This window comes from Somniosus microcephalus, chromosome 15 (assembly GCF_052327205.1).
Source record: "Somniosus microcephalus isolate GS21.2 chromosome 15, FLI_Smic_1.0, whole genome shotgun sequence".
Taxonomy (NCBI): Eukaryota; Metazoa; Chordata; class Chondrichthyes; order Squaliformes; family Somniosidae; genus Somniosus; species Somniosus microcephalus.
The window spans coordinates 45,266,897-45,292,235 of NC_141001.1; the positions used below are offsets into that span (position 1 = coordinate 45,266,897).

Consider the following 25,339-nt stretch of genomic DNA (forward strand, 5'->3'; position numbering starts at 1 on the left):
GCCCAATCTCCCAACCTGTCCAAATCGTACTGGAGTTTCTCTGCATCCTCCTCACAGCACACACGCCCACCTAGCTTTGTGTCGTCTGCAAACTTGGAGATACTACATCTAGTTCCCTCGTCTAGATCATTAATATATATTGTGAATAACTGGGGTCCCTAGCACCAATCCCTGCGGTATCCCACTAGTCACTGCCTTCCACTCGGAAAAATACCCGTTTATTCCAACTCTTTGCTTCCTGTCTGCCAACCAGTTTTCTATCCAAGTCAGTACCTTACCCCCAATCCCATGTGCTTTAACTTTGCACGCTAGTCTCTTATGCGGGACCTTATCGAAAGCCTTCTGAAAGTCCAAATACACCACATCCATTGGTTCTCCCTTATCTATTCTACCAGTTACATCCTCAAACAATTCCAGTAGATTAGTCAAGCATGATTTACCTTTTGTAAATCTATGTTGACTTTGTCCGATCCTGTCACTGTTTTCCAAGTGTTCTGCTATTACATCTTTTATAACGGACTCTAGCATTTTCCCCACTACCAATGTCAGGCTTACCGGTCTATAATTCTCTGTTTTTCACTCTACCACCTTTTTTAAATAGTGGGGTTACATTAGCTACCCTCCAATCCATGGGAACTGTTCCAGAGTCTTATCGAATTTTGGAAGATGACCAGCAATGCATCCACTATTTCTAGGGCCACTTCCTCAAGTACCCTAGGATGTAGATTATCAGGCCCTGGGGATTTATCGTCCTTCAATCTCGTCAATTTCCCTAACACCATTTCCCTACAAATACTGATTTCATTCAGTTCCTCCCTCTCATTAGACCCTATGTTCCCCAACATCTCTGAGAGTTTATTTGTGTCCTCCTTTGTGAAGACAGAACCAAAGTATGTATTTAATTGGTTTTCCATGTCTTTGTTCCCCATTATAAATTCCCCTGATTCTGACTGCAAGGGACCTACGCTTGACTTTACCAATCTTTTTCTCTTCACATATCTATACAAGCTTTAACAATCAGTTTTATGTTCCCTGAAAGCTTACTCTCGTACTCTATCTTCCCTTTCTTAATTAATCCCTTTGTCCTCCTTTGCTGAATCCTAAACTGCTCCCAATCCTCAGGTTTGCTGCTTTTTCTGGCCAATTTATATGTCCTCTCTTTGGATCTTATGCTTTCCCTAATTTCCCTTGTTAGCCAATGTTGAGTCACCTTTTTTGTTTTATTTTTATGCCAAACAGGGATGAACAAATTCTGTAGTTCATCCATGCGATCTTTAAATGTTTGCCATTGCCTATCCACCGTCAACCCTTTAAGTAACATTCCCCAATCCATCCTAGCCAACTCACGCCTCATACGATCAGTTTCCTTTATTTAAATTCAGTACCCAAGTCTCTGAATCAACTACTTCACTCTCCATCTTAATGAAGAATTCTATCATATTATGATCGCTCCGACCCAAGGGGCCTTGCACAACAAGATTGCTAATTAATCCTTTCTCATTACATAATACCCAGTCTAAGATGGCCTGATCTCTAGTTGGTTCCTCGACAAATTTGTCCAGGAAACCATCCCGCATACACTCTAGGAATTCCTCTTCCACAGTATTGTTACTAATTTGGTTAGACCAATCTATATGTAGATTAAAGTCACCCATGATAACTGCTGTGCCCTTATTGCACGCATCTCTAATTTCCCGTTTAATGCCATCCCCAACCTCAGCATTACTGTTTGGGGGACTGTATACAACTCCCACTAATGTTTTCTGCTCCTTGGTAATTCTCAGCTCTACCCATACAGATTCCACATCATCAGAGCTAATATCCTTCCTTACTATTGTGTTAATCTCCTCTTTAACCAGCAATGCTACCCCACCGCCTTTTCCTTTTTGCCTGTCCTTCCTGAATATTGAATACCCCTGGATGTTGAATTCCCAGCCTTGGTCACCCTGCAGCCATGTCTCCGTAATCCCAATTATATCATATCTGTCCATTTACATCTATTTGCGCAGCTAATTCATCCACCTTATTACGAATGCTCCTCGCATTAAGACAAAAAGCCTTCAGGCTTGTTTTTTTAACACTCTTAGACCTTTTAGAATTATTGTTTACTGTGGCCATGTTTGATTTACACCCTTGATTTCTCTGACTTCCACTTTTGCTTTTCTCCTTCCTGTCTTTTGCTTCTATCCTTGCTTCCCTTTCCTCTGTCTCCCTGCACAGGTTCCCAACCCCCCACCATTTTAGTTTAAACCCTCCCCAACAGCACTAGCAAACACTCCCCCTAGGACATCGGTCCTGGTCCTGCCCAGGTGCAAACCATCCAGTTTGTACTGGTCCCACCTCCCCCAGAACTGGTTCCAATGTCCCAGGAATTTGAATCCCTCCCCCTTGCACCATTCTTCTAGCCACGTATTCATCTGAAATATCCTTCTATTTCTACTCTGACTAGCACGTGGCACTGATAACAATCCTGAGATTACTACCATTGAGGTCCTATTTTTTAATTTACCTCCTAACTCCCTATATTCAGCTTTTAGGACCTCATCCCAGTTTTTACCTACATCGTTGGTACCTATATGCGCCACAACAACTGGCTGTTCACCCTCCCCCTCCAGAATGTCCTGCAGCCGCTCCGAGACATTCTTGACCCTTGCACCAGGGAGGCAACATACCATCCTGGAGTCTTGTTTGTGCCCGCAGAAACACCTATCTATTCCCCTTACAATAGAATCCCCTATCACTATAGCTCTCCCATTCAGTTTCCTCCCGTCCCATGCAGCAGAACCACCCATGATGCCAGGAAGTTGGTTGCTGCTGCCTTCCCCCGATAAACCATCCTCCCCAACAGTATCCAAAGCAGTACATCTGTTTGAGAGGTGGATGGCCACAGGGGACCCCTGCACTACCTGCCTGCGCCTACTACTCTGTCTGGCGGTTACCCATTCCCTTCCTGTCTGTGCAGCCTTTAACTGCGGTATGACCAACTGATTAAACATGATATCGACGACGTCCTCAGCATCGCGAATGCTCCAGTATGTATCCATTCGCAGCTCCAGCGCCGCAATGCGGTCTGCCAGTAGCTGCAGCTGAATACACTTCCCGCAGACCTGGTCGTCAGGGACACAGGAAGTGTCCCTGATTTCCCACAGAGTGCAGGAGGAGCATGCCACGGGGCCGAGCTTTGCTGCCATGAGTTACCATTTAATTAATTAAATTAAATCAATACCACCAATTATACTACAATTAAATGATATACTCAAGGGCCCTTGTTTCCTAGCACTCCCCGCTACACAACAGAGACCTTAGAAACTATAACCACAAAATTAACTTTATAAACTATGGGCTAGATTTTCAGTCGCTTGCACCAGCATTTAGCGCCTTAAGAGAAGTGTTTTTCGGGCGCTATGCATGTAGCGCCCGGGCGCAGCGCAGTTTGCGCCCCGCCCCAAATTAAGTTGCCCGTTAGCGCCGGCGCAAAGTTTAGCGCCCGCCCGGATGCGCGCGCAGAAAATGACGTCACATCCTCGTGCAACGCCCTTTGTGCGCCCCGATTCCAAACTTCAGTCGGACCGCCCCATTGTGCGGCTGGCGGCCGGAGCGTTTGGAAAAAGGAACGCAACACAACCAGCGCGGGCCCCGGGGGGCGCAAATTAAAGGGGACGTACTCTCCAGTATAAAGGCCAGCCTTTTTTCAGAAAACGCTCCTGTGCAACGCATTTCTGGAGACACAACAAGGAGGATAGCTAACTGGTTTCAAGCAGCAAGAGCCAGGTATTTTTGGACTCAGGCCAGAGCGCTGCAAGTGGCCTTTTGGAAATTAGAGTGTTTGCCAGGATTTGATGGGGGTTGCATGGGGTGCCAACGCGGAGCTGCAGCTCCATGTCCGTAGGGCTCGCAGACGCATTGAGAGAGGGGCAGCCCTGGTTAGAGGCAGAGGGGGTTACAGGCGTCGGCCACGTAGGCCTTACCCAGTCAGGCTATACCGCCAGCAGCGCTCCTACCTAAACATGAGTGCCGCGCGATGTGTTAAAAGGCTCCGATTCCGAAAGGAGGTGATTGCAGACATCTGCCACCTGCTTCGCCGAGATCTGCGGCCAAAGCTCAGGTGCAGGGCGTCTCTGTCGGTGGAAGTGAAGGTGACGGTGGCATTGAACTTCTATGCCACCGGCTCCTTCCAATACGCTGCTGGGGACATAGCAAACATCTCCCAGTACGGCGCGCATCGCTGCATCCGCCAGGTGACCGAAGCACTGTTCAGAAGGAGAAGCCAATTCATCTCCTTCCCCATGGCCCTGGAGAGCCAGCATCAGCGCGCATTGGGATTTTCCAGACTCGGGGAATTCCCCTTGGTGCAGGGCGCCATTGACTGTACGCATGTGGCTTTGCGGGCCCCTCTGGAGCATGGCGAGCAGTATCGCAACAGGAAGGGCTACCATTCTCTGAATGTGCAGCTGGTCTGTGACCACAAGCAGCGCATCATGGCAGTCAATGCCAGCTTCCCAGGCAGCAGCCACGATGCCTTTATCCTGCGGCAGAGTACTGTGCATGACATGTTCCAGGCACAGCCTCCCCCAAGAGGATGGCTACTCGGGGACAAAGGCTATCCTTTGTGCACCTGGCTCATGACCCCGCTCCGCGCGCCCAGGACCGCTGCTGAAGAGGCCTACAACGAGAGCCATCAAACCACCCGCAACATCATCGAGCTAACTATTGGGGTCCTCAAGCAGCGGTTCCGCTGCCTTGATCGCTCCGGAGGAGCTCTCCAGTATTCGCCGGACCGGGTCTCCCAATTTGTGGTGGTTTGCTGCATGCTACACAACCTGGCTATCCGCAGGACTCAGGCACTGCCACCTGACGTTGGACCAGCACCTCAGGAGGAGGAGCAGGAGGAGCATGAGGAGGAGGAGGAGGAGGAGGAGCAGGAGTACGTTCCCAGGAGGGAGCGACCAGGGCCAAGGGCCGCACGACACCACCTTATTACACGGTACTTCTAAGCCCCCTGTCAGGGAATGGCCAGGGGCCATGAGGGAAGATGAATGCAGCCGCTCCGCAAGCCCTCAGCCGGCGAAGCCAACAAACACTAAGAAGAACAACCATGGAGACTGCATGAATAAAGATAATTTTTTATTACACAAAAATGAAAAGCCCTTCCCACATGAATCCCCAAAAACAATAAACGGGCCCCACAAAAAGCCCAACAAACGACTCACTCCCACAAACTGGGGAGGAGTCACTCCACCTTTCTTCAAACCGGGCCTCAACGTCGGCCTAACGCAAAAAATAAGCCCTCCAACAACACAACCATGGGCAAAATAAAGATGGCCACCGCCATATAAAAGGAAAGCTGCCCACACCCTCTACTGAGTGGCCCGCGAGGGTGAGACCTTGCCCAGCCTTTTGCCTCCCCTGCCCGGCCTGCTGCTCCTTCGCAAGCTCTGCCCAGTGGCTGCTGCGAGGCTGGGGGAAGGTGCCTGAGGCTCAGATGCCCTTCCGCCAGATGCCGCTGGGGGGCGGCCTACACGGCGTTTGGGCCTCGAGGGGCCGTCTGCTGAGTGGCGCACCTGAGCCTGGCCACCATCAGCTGCAGCCGCTTGCCCTTGACGCCCCAGTGGGGGAATGGCGGCGACGGATGGCGCAATGTGGGCCAGCTGGCGTGTGGGATGCGCTGGCTGGTGCTGTGGCGCGGTGGCACTCGGCCGGGCCTGCACTGCAGGATCCGCAACAATCAGCCGAGGGGCGGCTTGCTGGGATGGTCCAGCGCGGCGGCTGCCCTGGCGATGCCTGCCTGAGACAGCGCGTGTGGCAGCAGTGAGTGCCCCTGTGGTCCTGGTGTGCGCGCGCATCACAGCCGCCAGGGTCTTGACGGCATCAGTCAGCATGCGGCCACTTGCGGCAGTTGCTGCCCCAAACTCGCGCACACTGGTCGCCAGCGACTCGATGGCCTCAGGCATGCGCCCCACCACGCTCATGAGCTCCGTGTGGCGCCGGTTCGAATCCTCGGCCATCTTATCCAGCTTCCGCACCTCCTCCGAGGTGAAGGTGTCCGGACTGGAGTCGCGACTCTCCCGCTGGGGAGGAGGGGGCCGAACTAGGGGACCCTTGCCACGTTGGTGGCGGCGAGTGTGCCGAACAGCAGCACTCCCCTCTGATCCTTCCCCCCTTTGGTCCCAGAAGCTGCATTGCCCTGCGACAGTTCCTCCAGGCACTCGTCCAGTGAGGAGGTGTCAAGCATTTCCTCCTCTCCTGCGGGACGTGACTGTTCCCCCGAAGGTCCGGCTTGCTTCTCCTCCTCCTCCTGGTCGGAGGTGCTGTCACTGGCAGCTTCAGGGTCCTGGTCGTCACCAGCTGAAAGCAGGAATGCACAAGAGTAGCTTCAGAGTGAGGAGACGGAGTTAGGACTGGTGGCATTCAGCGCATTGGTGGGACAGTGGCAAAGGAGGTAGCTCGGATGGGCCAGTGCGACGCGAGAGGGCCAAAAGGCGAGGTCCTTACCATTGCCGGGCAGTGGAGGGTCGGATACTCCGCACGCTGTGGGGACAATCACACGGGCTCCCGTGAGCACACACACGCGCTCCTCCAGCCAAGTGAGCTTCTGCAGCTTGGCGCGGCCACCCCTGGCACGCGCCTGGCGATTAACCGCTACTTTAGCCTGCAAGAGAAAGGACGGGTTGTAAGTGCGCAGTGAAGCCCTGATGTAGTGTGCACTGCCTCCCATGGTGGAATAGCGTGGACAGAGTGAAGCCCTGATGTAGTGTGCACTGCCTCCCATGGTGGAATAGCGTGGACAGAGTGAAGCCCTGATGTAGTGTGCACTGCCTCCCATGGTGGAATAGCGTGGACAGAGTGAAGCCCTGATGTAGTGTGCACTGCCTCCCATGGTGGAATAGCGTGGACAGAGTGAAGCCCTGATGTAGTGTGCACTGCCTCCCATGGTGGAACAGCTTGGACAAAGTGTAGAGTGCCGAATGGCCATGTGATGCTCATGACTGTCCCAATGCTGCTGGCTGAGGGCTGGCCAATAGGACTTTCAGCTCCCTTTGCCCATCATGTCAGGTGTACATGCAAGAATGAGGAGGAGACTGGAAAGGCTACTCACCTTCACAATCCTGGTCAGATTGTTGTATTTTTTACAACATTGTTTGTGGGTCCTGGGGGCATCGCCGGTGAACGTCACCCTCTGGGCGATCTGCTTCCAGGCTTTGGTGTAGTCGTGGTGGGTTGGATTCCTCCCACTCTCTGGGAACAAGATCTTGCGCCTCACCTCCAGAGCTGTGACCATTATGTCCAGATCACCCTCTGAGAAGCGCAGGGCACGCTGACGGGCCTTCTCTGGCGTTGCCATGACTCCCTGGGGCTGAGCAGCAGTGTTGAGGCCTCTTTGCAAGGCTGCAGTGTGCAGGGCGTGGCAGACCAATTCGTCCCTTCCCCCTTTAAGAGCTGGTCGGCGCCACGGGGTCTGCTGTCAGTCCAAAAATGACCGCACCCGCGCTGCGCCCCGCCTGGGCGCTATCCCTCTGGACCGCCGGCTTAGCGCCTAAAGATAGGAGTGGAACGCCTCTTTTAGCGCTCCACCAATCTCTTAGGGCGAAGCCACTGAATTTCCGGCAACGGGGCGCTACTTTGGGGCGGGCGCTAACTTCGGGCGGGCGCTAAGGTTAGCGCCCCAAAACTGTCTATACTGAAAATCTAGCCCTATGAACCTTAACTGTCAAACTATAGAGTAGTATAAATACTCACCTGGTTGTACTCACCCAATCAGCTGCTTCCTCCTGCCCGCGTCACATTTTGAATCGTGACGTGGCTCTGGAACGCTGCTGCCGGTCTGTGAGATTGGTAAGCCGCTGTAAAAAAGCCTGCGAAAGTGAGTTTAAATACTCACTGAAACTCCGCTCTCACCGCTCCCGACAATGGCCTGTGAAAAAAAGCCCGCGAAAGTGAGTTTAAACTCACTGAAACTCCGCTCACCGCTCCCGACAATGGCCTGTGAAAAAAAGCCCGCGAAAGTGAGTTTAAACTCACTGAAACTCCGCTCTCACCGCTCCCGACAATGGCCCAAGAGGAGGAGGAGGCTCCATGAATATTCGCATCCTCAATCATGGTGGAGCCCTGCACGTGAGTGCAAAAGACAAGGCTGAAGATTTTGCAACCGTCACAGACGTCAGTCTTCAGCCAATTCGATTCACTCCACGTGATATCAAGAAACGGCTCAGCGCACTGGATACAGCAAAGGCTATGGGCCCTGACAACATCCCGGTTATCGTGCTGATGACTTGTGCTCCAGAACTAGCCGCGCCGCTAGCCAAGATGTTCCAATACAGCTACAACACTGGCATCTATCCGACAATGATCACATTGAATGGCGGAGCAGGCTCGAGGGGCCGAATGGCCTACTCCTGCTCCTATCTTCTATGTTTCTTTGTTTCTATGTAATGTGGAAAACTGCCCAGGTATGTCCTGTCCACAAAAAGCAGGACAAATCCAATCCGGCCAATTAACGCCCCATCAGTCTACTTTCAATCATCAACAAAGTGATGAAAGGTGTCATCGACAGTGCTATCAAGCGGCACTTACTCACCAATAACCTGCTCGCTGATGCCCAGTTTAGGTTCCACCAAGGCCACTCGGCTCCCGACCTCATTACAACCTTGGTCCAAACATGGACAAAGGAGCTGAATTCCAGAGGTGAGGTGAGAGTGACTGCCCTTGACATCAAGGCAGCAATTGACCGAGTGTGGCATCAAGGAGCCCTAGTAAAACTGAAGTCAATGGGAATCGGAGGGAAAACTCTCCACTGGCTGGAGTCATACCTAGCACAAAGGAAAATGGTTGTGGTCGTTGAAGGTCAATCATCACAGCCCCAGGACATTGCTGCAGGAGTTCCTCAGGACAGTGTCCTAGGCCCAACCATCTTCAGCTGCTTCATCAATGACCTTCCCTCCAACATAAGGTCAGAAATGGGGATGTTTGCTGATGACTGCACAGTGTTCAGTGCCATTCACAACTCCTCAGATAATGAAGCAGTCCATGCCCGCATGCAACAAGACCTGGACGATGTTCAGGCTTGGGCTGATAAGTGGCAGGTAACATTCGCGCCACACATGTGCCAGGCAATGACTATCTCCAACAAGCAAGAATCTAACCACCGCCCCTTGACATTCAATGGCATTACCATCGCCGAATCCCCCACCATCAACATCCTGGGGGGTCACCATTGACCAGAATCGTAACTGGACCAGCCACATAAATACTGCGGCTACAATAGCATATCAGAGGTTAGGTATTTTGCGGCGAGTGTCTCACTTCCTGACTCCCCAAAGCCTTTCCATCATCTACACGGCACAAGTAAGGAGTGTGATGGAAAACTCTCCACTTGCCTAGATGAGTGCAGCTCCAACAACACTCGAGAAGCTCGACACCATCCAGGACAAAGCAGCCCGCTTGATTGGCACCCCATCCACCACCTTAAACATTCACTCCCTCCACCACCGGTGTACCGTGGCTGCAGTGTGTACCATCTACAAGATGCACTGCAGCAACTTGCCAAGGTTTCTTCGGCAGCACGTCCCAAACCCATGAACTCTCCCACCTAGAAGGACAAGGGCAGCAGGTGCATGGGAACACCACCACCTCCAAGTCACACACCATCCTGACTTAGAAGTATATCGCCAATCCTTCATCGTCACTGGGTCAAAATCCTGGAACTCACACCTAACAGCACTATGGGAGTACCTTCACCACACGGACTGTAGTGGTTCAAGAAGGCGGCTCACCGCCACCTTCTCGAGGGCAATTAGGGATGGGCAATAAATGCTGGCCTTGCCAGTGACGCCCACATCCCATAAACGAATTTAAAAAAAATCTCCTAGCTACCCTGGTCCCCAATTATATATGGACATGATTTATAAATGACACTGTACTGGCATAGTCAGAGAGCAATTTCGCAGATTTTTTCCCCCCCAATTGGCCTCAGTTTTTTTATCTAGTTTTTAGCCTCTCCCAGGAGATCACATGATTTCGGGTGGGGTGGAGAGTACATATTGTGATATACACAAGGTATCGCAATTGTGTGGGACAAGCTTAATGGAGCAGAGGGTCTTCATCTGTCCGTCATTGTTCGTATGTTTGTATACTAGCTAGAAAAAGATGCGTCTTTGAATGTTTCAGGTGGGAGCTACTGCTTCTGCACCCAAGCCCAGCGGAAATGTGCATGTTATATAAATAGGACTGAGATCAATGTTCCCGCTGATTTTTTTTTGGGTGTGCGGCCCCTTTAATGGGCTGTATGGCCCATTCAAATTTCCACGGGCTACGCAGCCGTTTAACGGGAACATTGATCTGAGACTCAACATTACAGGTCTCTGCCCCTTTTTCGGATTCATTACATTTAATGATGCACGCAGAGGACAACTGACATGAAAATAAACCCCTTCTCCCTTATAACATTCCAGGATTAGGCAGACAGCGTTGACCTTTCTGATATTTTCTCTCATGTCTGCTGAAGCAGGCAGTTCTGGGGTGATACCTCCATCCCATATACTGCATTACTCCAGTACCTCACTCCTTCTAATAGCATTTCCAGCGTCTGATCATCAAATTTGCTTTTACTCCATTGTAGTGGAAAACATTTTTTTTTTAATTCATTGATAGGATGTGGGCGTCGCTGGCTGGCTAGGCCTGCATTTAGTGCCCATCCCTAATTGCCCTTGAGAAGATGGTGGTGAGCCGCCTTCTTGACCCACTGCAGTCCATATGGTGTAGGTACACCCACAATGCTGTTAGGAAGGGAGTTCCAGGATTTTGGCCCAGCGACAGTGAAGGAACGGCGATACAGGTCCAAGTCAGGATGGTGTGTGGCTTGGAGGGGAACTTGTAGGTGGTGATGTTCCCATGCGTCTGCTGCCCTTGTCCTTCTAAGTGGTAGAGGTCGCGGGTTTGGAAGGTGCTGTTGAAGGAGCTTTGGCGAGTTGCTGCAGTGCATCTTGTAGATGGTACACACTGCAGCCACACTGCGCCGGTGGTGGAGGGAGTGAATGTTGAAGGTGGATGGAGTGCCAATCAAGTGGGCTGCTTTATCCTGAATGGTGTCGAGCTTCTTAAGTGTTGTTGGAGCTGCACTCATCCAGGCAAGTGGAGAGTATTCCATCACACTCCTGACTTGTGCCTTGTAGATGGTGGAAAGGCTTTCGGGAGTCAGGAGGTGAGACACTCGCCGCAGAATTCCCAGCCTCTGGCCTGCTCTTGTAGCCACAGTATTTATATGGCTGGTCCAGTTCAGTTTCTGATCAATGGTAACCCCCCAGGATGTTGATAGTGGGGGATTCAGCGATGGTAATGCCATTGAATGTCAAGGGGAGATGGTTAGAGTCTCGCTTGTTGAAGATGGTCATTGCCTGGCACTTGTGTGGTGCGAATGTTACTTGTCACTTGTCAGCCCAAGTCTGAATGTTGTCCAGGTCTTGCTGCATATGGACACGGACTGCTAGATAAACAGCTGCCCTGATCACCCCAGCCCGATTAGAATTGTTAAAATGGCTGCGTAGTGCTGTTAACAGATGCTGGCTACGATTGTTGAGTCTGCTGCTGTACAGGATGGTCCATTGAATAGGCATTTTAGCACAAGTTTTATTGTAGGTTAGTAAAAGAGTAAAATGGTAAGTATGCTTAATAATGCTCAACAAGATTAAGTATCTTTCAGTTAACTCTTCAATGGTGCAAAACCAGTAATTTCTAGGCTTACTTGTTCTTCTTTAGTCTACTCCTGATACTTCAGTTGTGCTTTGTGCCAAAATGGAACTTTCCAGTAATTTGAATTAAGCGTCTTTGAATTAAAAGTAGACTGTATATTACATTTGCGTATGTTTCTTCTTGAACATCCTCTTCACCATATACAAATTCCAACTTGTCCAAAACTCCACTGCCCACGTCCTGTCCCGCACTAAGCCTCACTCACATCAACCCTGTTCTAACTGACGTCCGCTGGCTCCCTGTATTCCAACACACTAAATCCTCAACTTTATTTATAAATCCCTCCATGGCCTCACCCCACTCTACTTCTCTAACACTGAATCCCTGCCCACACCCGGCCATCCTCTTACTCTGGTCTTCTGTGCATCCTGCCTTCCTGGTATTCCTTCACTAGTATTAGAGCTTCTAGTCATCTTGGCCCCACGTTCTGCAACTCCTTTCCCTAAGCTTCTTCACATTGCCACAAAACCTTCCAGCCTTTAATAATGTCCTCAAAACCAAGCTTTTTGGTTGTACCTTCAAACAACTTTCTCCTAACTCCCCTACTGTTAGGCCCATTTGTCCTACAGCAAGCATCTTGAGATATTTTATGACACTAAAGGTGCGATACAAATGGAAGTAATCATTGCATTGGCTGTCTCTAAATCAATAGTCTTGTTGGAAACTTATTCATCCTACTGTGCCTTATTACTGCTCCATATTACATCACTGCACCAATCAAGTTCATTAGCGCTCCCAAACTGCAGCTGGATTCTGTTTAAAATAGACACTGAATTCCAGAATGGCAATTTCTTTCAGCTGAATAGCGTTTAATCTGTACAGCGAATCACATTGTTGTGATTTCTGCATGCCTTACCTTGTTTCTGATATTCACTTCATCAAGTCCTTCTAACTGATACGCCATAACAGCCAGACTCAGAGTGAAAGCTCCTTTTGTGCCACTCCAGATGCAAACAGCTGCCCAGCGCCAATTGAAACCATAGCCCAAGCGTGATAGCAGTGGTGACAAGCCTACAATAAGCACCAGCCTACAAAAGAGCATAGTACAAGTATTCAATACTCATCACACAGTCGGGATTTAGCTTAGCAACAAAGACGTTTTACTCTGCCCATTAATGGTAATGAAAAAGTTAATGTAATTAAAGTAGTAAGCAAAAACAGTAAGTTTTCTTCCATTACATTAACACTACTCTAATTTTTATTCAGACTAATATAGGTGTAAAAGAAATAAGAAAAAAGGTAAACAAAAATCTTTGTTATAGATTTATTAATGACTGTAAAAACTTTGTGAAAGCCCAACACTAGCAAACTCGTACAGTTTTCCTCAGTGAGGATATAAAAGAAAATTATACCCTGAACTCCGATTCAGAATGTGAGTTATTCATGGAAAGAAAGGGAAACATTTGGATGTATCAACACAGCATTGTCAGAAGTGAACTGTACAGAGTACCACTCAGCCATGCAGGATGGGTGCAGAAGCCATTTTTGGCTGCATTAGGGGGGCAATTTTAACTTAACCAGCCCATTGGGAAATTGATGGGACCGGGTGCAACGCTGGTTTTACACTCCGCCTGATTTTAATCTCCATTGAAATTAATGGAGAGTAATATTGGGCGGGATGTAAAGCCAGCATTCCATCCTATCCCATGAGCTTTCCGCCTGGCAAGTTAGGTTGAAATTACCCCTATATTTCAGTCGCATCTGCAGGCGAAGACGCTCAAAAATGAAGAAGGCATAGGAAACGCTCTGCATACAGAACCTGAGTGGCTGTGGCACAAACTATAAGGTGCATAGGTGAACCAACATCCCTAGGCAGGGTTGGTGCTCCCTTGCCAGATGGCAAAGTGGCAGTGACTCACGGACACAATCTAATGACATTTAGGAGACTTGTTTTCATAGCCACCGCAAATACCATGGCAACTGAGGAGTACTCTTCTTTCTGTGCTTCTTCAGGCCTTGGCACCAGTTCAACACCTGGTTGTCCCAGTGCTAACCAAGAATATTTGGCAGAGTGGTGAAATAAGCTTATCCAGGTCAGCATCAATGAGATGTTAGAAAGACTTACACTTATATAGCACCTTATCATGTCTCTTATAAACATCTCAAAGCACTTCACATACAATGAATTACTTAGAAGTACAGTAATTGTTGTTATGCAGGCAAACACAGCAACCATTTTGCACCCAGCAAGATCCAACAAACAGCAATGAAATAAATAACCAGTTATTCTGTTTTCAATGGTATTGGTTGAGTGAGGCATGTTAGCCAAGACACCACAAGAATTCCCTTCACTTGTTCCAAGAGTTCCATGGGTTCTTCAACATCCACCGGACCAAGCAGAGATGGGCCTTGGCTTAACATCTCATCATAAGGATGACATTTCCGGCAATGCAGTATTCTCTCAGAACTACACTGAAGTGACAACCTAGATTATATGCTCAAGTCCTGGAGTGTGGCTTCAACCCACAACGTTCCACAGCCTACCCCTTGGTGCTCTGTAGATAACACTAGATCAAGGTGACTACATGGCTTACCTCATCTTCAAGGCTGACACTATCAACCCCAATCAACGCCAGGTCTAAGTCTCAGGGGACACCAAATGGTGCTGGGGCAATGACCATTACAAGATTTGGAGGGAAAAAACAAAGCACAATCTACAGCAGTGAGAGCAGTGACCATTTTGTTTGTTTCGTATATATGGCTCTGTCTATGCACAGTATAAGAGTGGATAAATCACATTGGTCACATCCCGGACATCAAAACATCTTAAAGGGAGGTTATCACAGAATCACAGAATCACAGAATCCCCCACAGTGCAGATAGAGGCCATTTCGGCCCATCGAGCCTGCACCGACACATATCCCACCCTACCCCCGTAACCCCACGTATTTAATCCCCTAACACTAAGGGTCAATTTATCATAGCCAAATCAACCTAACCCGCACATCTTTGGACTGTGGGAGGAAACCGGAGCACCCGGAGGAAACCCACGCAGACACAGGGAGAATGTGCAAACTCCACACAGACAGTCGCCCGAGGCCGGATTTGAACCCGGGTCCCTGGCGCTGTGAGGCAACAGTGCTAACCACTATGCCACCGTGCCCCCCTTTTGTGATTTTCGCCAATGCTTATGCCAACCCACCCCAGTGGTGTGTGGAATATGTCTGAGAATGAAGAATTGCTTGCGATATGTCTGGAAGAAAACAAATAACACGGAAATCAAAGGCTCAAATTAATGTGCTCCAATGTCAGCCAGTGCATCGATTTTACTGTATGAATGAGGAAATGTAGGAAATACAACACTCCATGAAAGGAGTGGAAATAAGTGGAAAGTTTTTTTTTAGATTACCTGTGACACATCTAAGCGTTCACCCATTCATAGTGCCTCACCCTTTAATTCACATAAAGTTATATCCATTAGCCATTTAATAGCACAAGTTAGCGATAATATTAAAAGAAAAGCTTACCGTATAGTATTTAGTCCAAAGTAAAGCACGATGATGAAAAATCCATCACTGATCGACATATGTTCCAATGACCTCTGTGATATCACAACTCCGACGATCATGAAGATAAGAGTATTACCCAGATATGTTAGCATTTCCCAAAAGCTACAAAAATCAGATATTTCACATTAGAACCTCAGTGCTGATGCAAACAATAATCAAATCACTGCATGATGTTACCTAGAAGTGCTGTCTAAGTGAGTTGCTGTTGTTTTAGGAACGCTCTTATTACATCTTCTATGGTTAAAGCAGAACAGAACATCAATTATAAATGAGGGCTGTAACAACTCTGGCTGCGATTTTGCTTACCTCGGCTGGTCCTAGGCGGGCCCCGACCCCGCTGCTGGCTCCATCCTGCTCTGTGAAATGAATTTCCTTTGATTGGGCTTGTTAAGCCCGCTCAGCACGTTTCCCGGACAATTAGAGGAAGTGGGTCTGGTGACGTCATTTCATGAAGCGTCATCAGCCGGTTTTCTTAAAGGGACCATGGCCAACTTTATTTTGGCATTTGTGCTGTCAGTGTTCTACAGCACTGAGGTACTGCAAATATAAACAATGTCTGCACAAAGGCACAGGGCTGCACCCAGGCTCTCCCATGACTCCCTCCATATGCTTATGGAGTTACAGCACGCAGGGAGGTCCTCTTCCCTTCCCATGGGCAGAAGACACCTCCCCCAGGAGATCAACACAGCCTGGTTGCAGATTGCAGAGGAGGGCACAAGAGGGATGTGGTCAGGAGGACCAGGCTGCAGTGCCGCAAACATTTCAATAATCTCAGTGGATCACGAAACGTCAGTACAAAGCCACACTCAACCGCATCCCGCTGTGCCTCTCATCACAACCCCATCACTCTGCCTTCCCTACCCTACCCCTGCACATCATTACTCACACCAATTTACATTGGACCCCCATCCATCCCTCTCTATCTATATTATTACAGCCCCATCTCATTAGCCACCCCTCACACTCACCCTCATCCTAGTGCAATCATACCAACCAACAACACACAGGGGTAGCCAGTTGGGTCTTTTATGCATTGTTCATGTAAAGTTTCTGTTAATGTGATGTCAAACATTGAAACCTTTATTTTCAACACTTTACATTCTTGGACAGATTTGTATGCACCTTTCGAAGTGGTTTATTGAGTTACAATGAATGGTGAGACATAACGGTACCTCCCGCAATGGTGATGAGTGTGAAAGGAATGGCTTGGGCATTGTATGGATGGTTTATGGTGTTGGTGTGGGTTGGTGCCAACCTGGCGCATCATGTGTACAGCGTCAAGTGAAGTAAATCTGGCCATGGTGGGGCCATCCCTGGCGTCCCAGGCAGCAATGTGCTCGGGTGCGGATGCCCTCTATCCTGTGCAGCATTAGTTGATTGTGGAGAAGGTTGGTGTTGCTGGTGTGCCTGGTGCTGCTGGTGTTGGGGCTGATCGTGGTGGGATTCTGAGGACCAAGGTGAGAAAGTATAAAGGGCACCCATGCTGATGGAATAGATGGCAGGTGAACTAGAGATGACAGAAGCGATCTGTCAATGGTGAGTAAGGTAATGAGGTCAGACTGGATGGAGACTTATGTAAAGACTTGCAGCATGATGAATCTGTTGTGGAAATGCAGTGAGGAACAGCTTGTGGCTGAGGGAAGATATCTCTGTAAGGTGGGAGCGGTCAACTCGCTGAATCTATGGCCACTGAACTCCCGCCTCAGGTTGACAGACGTGGTCCACAACCAGCATGGTTCCCGTGGGCGAGCTGTCAAATGCAAAAGGTAAGCTGAAAATCATTCATAAGTGGCTCTAAACAAGCCACTAATTACCTGAATTGGGTTCCCTGCTGCTGCGTGTCGGATCTGCTCAGCGCTGACAGATCCAACATTGGGAAAGGCGCGTGCTGGCAGGTTCACGACCCGCTGTGAAAAATAAAACACTTTCCCACACAATCCGCTACCGATCATGCCCGCTGATCCCCCGCAAAATTCCAGCCTCTAAATTTAAGGGATGGAACCTTCAACCTCTGAATGAGTTTTGCAATCTAAAAGGGACATACTTCAGTTGTCAAAGGAGTCATATGGAGTGGTTATGGTAGTAATACTGAACCAATGCAAAACAGAATGGTGCTATTTAGAGTTTTGAACCCAGATTCTTAGATTCAAATATATATAGAACAAAGAAAGATCTTGAAGCTTACTTACAGTACTATTAAAAGTTGAACCAGCTATCATTAACCCCTTCCCCAGATAACTTGTGATAATATTACCTTGTAGTGTTCCTTGCCAAAGTCATGAAGCAACAAAAAAATGCTAATTATAATACATCAAAATACTATTACACATTTCAAAATATCCACATATTAAATAAAGATGAGAAAAACCATTGGGACACTAAAAGATTGACAAACTGGCAGGCACCAAACCTTCATCAAAAACTACATAAACCAGACAAATCCCAGGTAAGGACAATCTCCAGTAAGAGAGAGCCTAATCTTAACATACAATGACATTACCATCACCAAATCCCCCACCATCAATATCCTGGGGGTCACCATTAACCAGAAACTCAACTGGACCAGCCACACAAATGCCATGGCTACTAGAGCAGGTCATAGGCTGTGTATTCTGTAGCAAGTGGCTCATTTCCTCACTCCCAAAAGCCTCTCCACTACCTACAAGGCACAATTCAGAAGTGTGATTGAATATTCTCCATTTTCCTGGATGGGTGCAGCTGCAAGAAGCTGTCAAGAAGCTCGACACCATCCAGCACAAAGCAGTCTGCTTGATTGGTACCCCACCCACCAGCTTAAATATCCACTCCCTCCACCACCAGCGTACCATGGTTGCTGTGTGTACTATCTACAGGATATAATGCAGCAAGTTGCCAAGGCTTCTTCGGCAGCACCTCCCAAATTTGCGTCTCCATCACCTAGAAGGACATGGGCAGAAGGTGCATGGGCATGCCATTACATCCAAGTCCCCCTCCAAGTCACACTCCCTACCTAGCAGCATTGTGGGAGTACCTTCACCACATGACTGCAGCGGTTCAAGAAGAAGACCACCACCACCATCATCTCAAGGACAACTAGGGATGGGCAATAAATGCCAGCCTTGCCAGCAACGCCCTTATTCTGAGAATGAATTTTTTAAATGCTTGTCTTTTTAATATAATCATTTTTTTACAGTAAATTTTTGTCTTCATTAAAGTGAATACCACTTCCTGCTGAATTGAACAGGTTTCTACTTTTTTTTTACTGTGTCAACAATAAGTACTACTAGATCAGATACAGTATCAGTTCGATAAATCTTCCTTCTTCCCTGTCCCAACAATACGATCCACTGTTCAGGTAGCAAATTTTGAGCACATATGAGATACTTTTAGAGGAAAAGAATTCACAAAGCATTATCCAGCAAAGTGGCCACATTACAAAACTTAACATTCTCCCAACAATAAATAAATTATGCCAGTGAAGAATTAAGACATCCAAAGTGTGTTACTTTTCCAATGCAAAGAATACAATATTGTATTATATAAGCTGTTCCTTGCAATCAAAAAATCTGTTTATCTGCAAGAATGTGAAAATTATGAAGATAAACTGTAAAAATACACTCCTTCACTTTTAGGTGGCACAAACAGCAGGTGCTTCAAGAAGAATATGGACATAGAAGTTCATGTAATGTAGGAAACGCAGCAGCCAATTTGCACACAGCAAGGTCCCAAAAATAGCAATTAGATTATGGCCAGATAATCTGTCTTAGTGAGAGGAGAGGATGGCTACAGCCATGGAGGAGCTAAGTCGCCAGAGTGTTGAAAACAAGGTCATTGTTCACAATAGACTGGCATCTCTTGAGGAACGATGGTCAGCTATTGAGCATCGAAATGACACTTTCATGGAAGTCCTCTGGAGTAGGACTTCCACTGCAGAAACGGGTCCTCATGGCCCTCCTGAAGTGCAGGAAGATGCTGTCAAGCCATTTGCTAGCTCTGAAGTAGGGCTGACCCATGAGAGGGATGTTGGTAGCAGACAACAAGGAAGTGGGGGCTCCTCTCCAAGCGCTCACACGACTATGCCACTGCAAAGCCCTCGGTCAGAGCCCCACCAGAGCCCTCACCGAACTGAGATCAGCGTCTCAGCCCCTGCACAGCCGCAGGAGCAGCAGACTGATGCCGAGCCTTCACAGGTTCGCAACCCCAGAGGACAGCAGCCAAAGGTGTCGAGACAGGAGCAGCAAGAAAGTGAGCAAGGGGCCTCCACATCTGCTGAAGCCACAGGGGAAGCACCACGTAAGAGCACGTGCAAGAGGAAGGTAATGCACAAGTATAGTCACTTAGGTGTTATGTTGTGCTTATTTTTTAAATGCTTTTTTAAATCAGTTGCTTGTTGTGATAAAAAAAATTCTGATGGCAAACTGTTGAAGTTGTGGCCTGTGTCATTTCGCAAATGGGACTTCCATATTGAGGGCTAAGAGCGACTTGCAATTGTCAGTATGGTGGTCAGAGTGATAGGAATCCGCAGGTTCTTGTCCATTGTCGATGCTCTGGTAAGAAGGTGCGAGGCAAAAGTGTTTGATTGTGCAGGCTAAGCAAATCTGGCCAACATGAATGCGTCCCTTGCATCCCGGGCAGCAATGTGGTCGTGCGCTGGCGCCTTCTGGCCTGTGCAGCATCAGATGGGTGAGCAACAGTTTGGCGCTCCTGTTGTTGCTGCTGCTGTTGGTGGTGCTGTTGTTCATGGTTCTGCTGTTGCCACGGCTGGTCTTCGTCCAAATCTGATGTCCAGGAGGAAAGGAAATAAATGGTTCCCATGCTTCTGGTATATGCCTCAGTTGAGGAAGCGCTCAGTCAAGGTGGCGAGAGGGGTTTCCCAGGAGGTCACACTGGAGATGGGTGTCAGGCTCCACAACAATGAGTATGCCTGCTAAAAGTTCCCCAAGACCTGAGACAACAAAGTTCTGTCACCTGCAAATGATCATTGGTGAAAACTCCTTTTTAATGGTGGAGCTGCAGCTGTTAGTAAGCAATCCACATGTAAGGCTGCCAGGATTAACTGGCGTGTTCCAGAGGAGACGTGAAGGACTGGAGAAAAGTGTTAAAATCAGAAAGGCTTCTTAAAATGGGATTATAGAGGCAATTAACTGGTTGTTAAGGGCCTTAATGGCCTATCCCGCCTCTTGGAGGCAGAATGGAAACGGGGTCTGATCCCCGATTCTGGGAAAATTGTTCGGAGGCGGGATCGGAACCGACCGCCATTTTTTGCAATTTTGACAACTCACACGCCTCCAATCCCGCCTCCTTGGGCCTGGTAAAATCGAGCCCACAGTATCAAAAACTTGAAATAATTTGTAAATACTATTGTTCTGCATCTTCTCCTGGGGAAAAAAACTTGTTATTTGTCAATAATTATCCGTCTTTGGCTCTTTTTCTTTTACTTTGGTTTCTCTAATTTTTTGATTTTTTTCCCTACAATTTATTTTCATTGTCTACCATGGCTGTCTAACAGCGTATTACGATCATTCAGCTTCTGAAGTGATTTCCGCCACACCATAATTTAGAGATTCTTGATTAATTCAGAGACATTGGCCTCAAATTTCTTCATCCTATTCCACTGCTGCAAGTATGGCAGGGCAGGACTTCCCTCTACCCATGAGTTCCATCTCTGAGCCAGTCCCACTTCCTATGGTTAGGTGCTCACACCTGCCTCAGGTGGGAAGAAGGAAACTCAGGCACCTTGCCAATCAGTTGCAATCGATTGCAGTAGGGAAACTGACCTTTTCCAAATCCTGCACCAAATTCCACCCCTGCCCACCCAAATTATGACATTTTTACACCGAAAAGTAAAAGGAATTTCTGAGCCATCATGGTTACGAATAGTCATGCCAAAAGCCTGAAAAAGTGAGCTGTCAAACTGATAACACCTTGCTGCAAAATGATAAATTTCCCAATTAATTTCATTCCGTATCATGTTTAATATATATAACAAAAAGAATCAATATGTGAAGGGCAACAAATCAGTTCCAATACTCACCGCAATAGGAACACCTCAATCTCTGGACTAAAACTCACTGTATCCATAAATAGCCCCATAAAGGTAACAGATATTACACCCGACATCCCAACCCATTCACCTGAAAATAAATCAGACATACAATCAAACAACTCAAATGGTAAATTTTCACTTTTTGGTATAAAGTCATCATTTTTCAACACATAATTCATGTAAGTTAAGAAAACTGGGAAAATCAGAGGGATATCTGACCCTTTTATGCCCTTGGTGTACTATAATTTGCATACTGAATTTAAATCCATAGTAGCATAAATGTAAGGGAAGAAAATCATAATGTAGAGCAGCCAAATCTCACGAGTTCACTACTTCACCTTCATTAAGTTCCCCCAAGTAGGTGCCCAGGAACTGGCACAGTAACTCCTGTATAAAACCTGAAACTAACAACACCACTCCAGAATTTGATGTGTTGTGACATCATAACGGCGTGATGTACACTGTAACTTCCCCATGAAATTGCCAACAGAAGTTCAACCTTACATTAGGCCTAAAAATCCAATGTGTGTCCGTGGCTGAATGAAATAGGTTGCAGATATTAGGGTGCTACAATTTCTTCTGAAACTTGGATGCACATATGAAGCATTATCTATGTGCTACATATGCCTACGAGTTTGAGATAGAATCAAAGTACCATTGTATACAGTGGGATAGATTTACAATCAGGCTCTAATCAGACAACAGTCAGGCAGTGCATTATTAGCACCTCCCAATCATTTGTGTGTTCACCATACTTAATTCTGCAGAGTCAACTTAATATATATTGTGTGCACGAGGCTTTAGCCCACATTGCGCATAGCATTTTGAATATGTCAGAGGGGAGTTGAAAATCGTGTTTAAGCCCCTTTAAATTAATCTTTATGAGAGTTTATGGTGAGCACTTAAAGTTAAATGGCCACTTAAAAGTATGTGGCCACATAGGGCGACAATAATGGTGGCAACAGAATGGCCCAGAAATTCGGGTCCCAACGCCTAAGTACGCACGGGGTACTCACGCGTGGACCCGATAGAAGGGCCGGTTTCTTGGATGCACTGCGCATGCGCGGGAAACCGGCACTTCCGTTCCTCTGAACGAAGGGGTTCAGAGGTCAAACGCGTGCGCGCGGGAGTCTGCGCGAGCGCTTTGAACTTACGTTTTATTTTACAGGTTTTTCCGTGAGGGTAAGTCTTTAGATTTTAGAAATGTAAAAACCAGGCGCAAGGCCTGCATTTTAAAAGGTAAGTGGTCAATTCATTAAAATTAAAACATTTTTTCCACAGGTTTATTATTTTTAAATACTTTAAAGCAAGTTAAGTTTATTTTTAGCCCCGTTTTTTTATAAAATTATTTTTTTCAAAAATTTAAATTATTGTTTAAAATAGTTATTTTATGTAATTTATAGTTTATTTAAAAAGTGTGATGATTTTTTAAAATTTATTTGAAGGTTTAATACTATTTTGGGGCCAGAGTATTCATAAGTTTAGACAGGTCTTCCTGTCAATCTTATGAATGGGCTTTTCCCTCCTCCGACTGGCTGCCCATGGCTCACGTGATCCCAGGGGACGCATCGCACTAACTACGCCCCTGGGACAAGCATGCACAGCAGGCCGGCAACTGGGCCAGGCCCCGGAGCGGAATTCCACGGGAGCCCAGAGCTCAACTGCCGGCGCGCAAGGTAAGTGCAGGTCGGGGGCTTGCACCCGCGGGAAGCCCCCGACCCAAATTTCTGGGCCATTGTATATTTTAGTATTTGTAAAGTTGTTTGGCTAACGAAAACATCTAAACAAAAGCCAGTGGCTGGCACAATAAATACAGCAGCAGAAAACGGAGTCAAATGATGCGCAAAGTTTACCTTTTCACGTACATATCCAATTCCCTTTTAAAAGCTACTACTGAATTTACATCCACCATCCTTTCAGGAAGTGCATTCCAAATCATAACAACTCACTGCAAAAAAAACTCTAGTCCTTTTGCCAATTATCATAAATCTGTGTCCTCTGGTTACTGACCCACCTGCCAGTGGAAACAGTTTCTCCTTATTTACTCTATCAAAACCCCTCATAATTTTGAACAGCTCTATTAATCTCCCGTTAAATTTCTCTGCTCTAAGGAGAACAATCCCAACTTCTCTAGTCTTTGCACATAACTGAAGTCCCTCATCCCTGGTACCATTCTAATAAATCTCCTCTTAGCCTTCTCTGCTCTAAGGAGAACTACCCCAGTTCCTCTAGTCTCTCCACAGAACTCCTTCATCCCTGGTATCATTCTGGTAAATCTCCTTTGCACATTCTCCAAGGCCTAGACATCCTTCCTAAAGTGTGGTGCCCAAAATTGGACACAATCCTATAGCTGAGGCCTAACCAGTGATTTCTAAACATAGAATCATAGAAAGTTACAGCACAGAAGGGGGCCATTTCGGCCCATCGTGTGCGCGCTGGCCAACAAAGATCTATCCAGCCTAATCCCACTTCCCAGCTCTTGGTCCGTTGCCCTGCAGGTTACAGCATCCCAAGTGCACATCCAAGTACTTTTTAAATGTGGTTAGGGTTTCTGCCTCTACCACCCTTTCAGGCAGTGAGTTCCAGACCCCCACAACCCTCTTGGTGAAGAAATTTCCCCTCAAATCCCCTCTAAACCTTCCCCCAATTACTTTAAATCTGTGCTCCCTGATTTCTGTGCCCTCTGCTAACAGAAATAGGTCCTTTCTATCCACTTTATCTAGGCCCCTCATAATTTTATACACCTCAGCCTCCTCTGTTCCAAGGAAAATAGACCCAGCCTAACCAGTCTTTCCTCATAGTTAAGATTCTCTACTCCCGGCAACATCCTTGTAAATCTCCTCTGTACCCTCTCTAGTGCAATCACATCTTTCCTGTAATGTGGTGACCAGAACTGCACGCAGTATTCTAGCTGAGGCCTGACTAGTGTTTTATACAGTTGAAGTATAACCCCCCTGCTCTTGTATTCTATGCCACGGCTAATAAAGGCAAGCATTCCGTATGCCTTCTTAACCACCTTATCTACCTGGCCTGCTACCTTCAGGGATCTGTGGACATGCACTCCAAGGTCCCTTTGTTCCGCTACACTACTCAGTGTCCTACCATTTAATGCGTATTCCCTTTCCTTGTTAGCCCTCCCCAAATGCATTACCTCACACTTCTCCGGATTGAATTCCATTTGCCACTGTTCTGCCCACCTGACCAATTTATTGATATCTTTCTGCAGTCTACAGTTTCCTTCTTCAGTATCAACCACACAGCCAATTTTAGTATCATCTGCAAACTTCTAAATCATACCCCCTATATTCAAGTCTAGATCATTGATATGTACCACAAAAAGCAAGGGACCTAGTACTGATCCCTGCGGAACCCCACTGGAAACAGCCTTCCAGTCACAAAAACACCCATCAACCATTACCCTCTGCTTCCTGCCTCCGAGCCAGTTTTGAATCCAATTTGACACTTTGCCCTGGATCCCATGGGCTTTTAACTTCGTGACCAGTCTGCCAGGCGGAACCTTATCAAAAGCCTTGCTAAAGTCCATATACACTACATCAAACGCACTACCCACATCTACCCTCCTTGTTACTTCCTCAAAAAATTCAATCAAGTTTGTCAGACACGACCTTCCCTTAACAAATCCGTGCTGACTATCCTTGATTAATCCGTGTCTTCAGAATTCTTTCCAATAATTTTCCCACCACCGAGGTTAGGCTGACTGGCCTGTAATTACTCGGTCTATCCTTTTCTCCCTTTTTAAACAAGAGTACCACATTAGCAGTCCTCCGGCACCACACCTGAAGCCAGAGAGGATTGGAAAATGATGGTCAAGGCCTCTGCTATTTCCTCTTTTGCTTCGCTTAACAGCCTGGGATACATTTCATCCAGGCCTGGGGATTTATCCACTTTTAAAGCTGCTAAACACCTTAATACTTCCTCTCTCACTATGTTTATTTCATCTAATATTTCACACTCCTCCTCCCTGATAGCAATGTCTGCTTTGCCCCTCTCCTTTGTGAAAGCAGATGCAAAGTATTCAGTAAGAACCCTACCAACGTCT

The 25,339-nt window shown here is 47.3% G+C and overlaps 1 protein-coding gene across 1 annotated transcript in view; it reads right to left on the reverse strand.

The window, feature by feature from the left end:
- LOC147106682 (sperm-specific sodium:proton exchanger-like) overlaps positions 1-25,339 on the reverse strand; it is a 504,645-nt gene that overhangs the window by 379,513 nt on the left and 99,793 nt on the right. The window contains exons 7-9 of the mRNA XM_086008503.1: positions 21,268-21,367; positions 15,213-15,356; positions 12,602-12,773 (exon numbers count right to left, since the gene is read on the reverse strand). Of these exons, the coding sequence (XP_085864629.1) occupies positions 12,602-12,773; positions 15,213-15,356; positions 21,268-21,367 (416 nt within the window). The remainder of the gene's footprint in view (positions 1-12,601; positions 12,774-15,212; positions 15,357-21,267; positions 21,368-25,339) is intronic.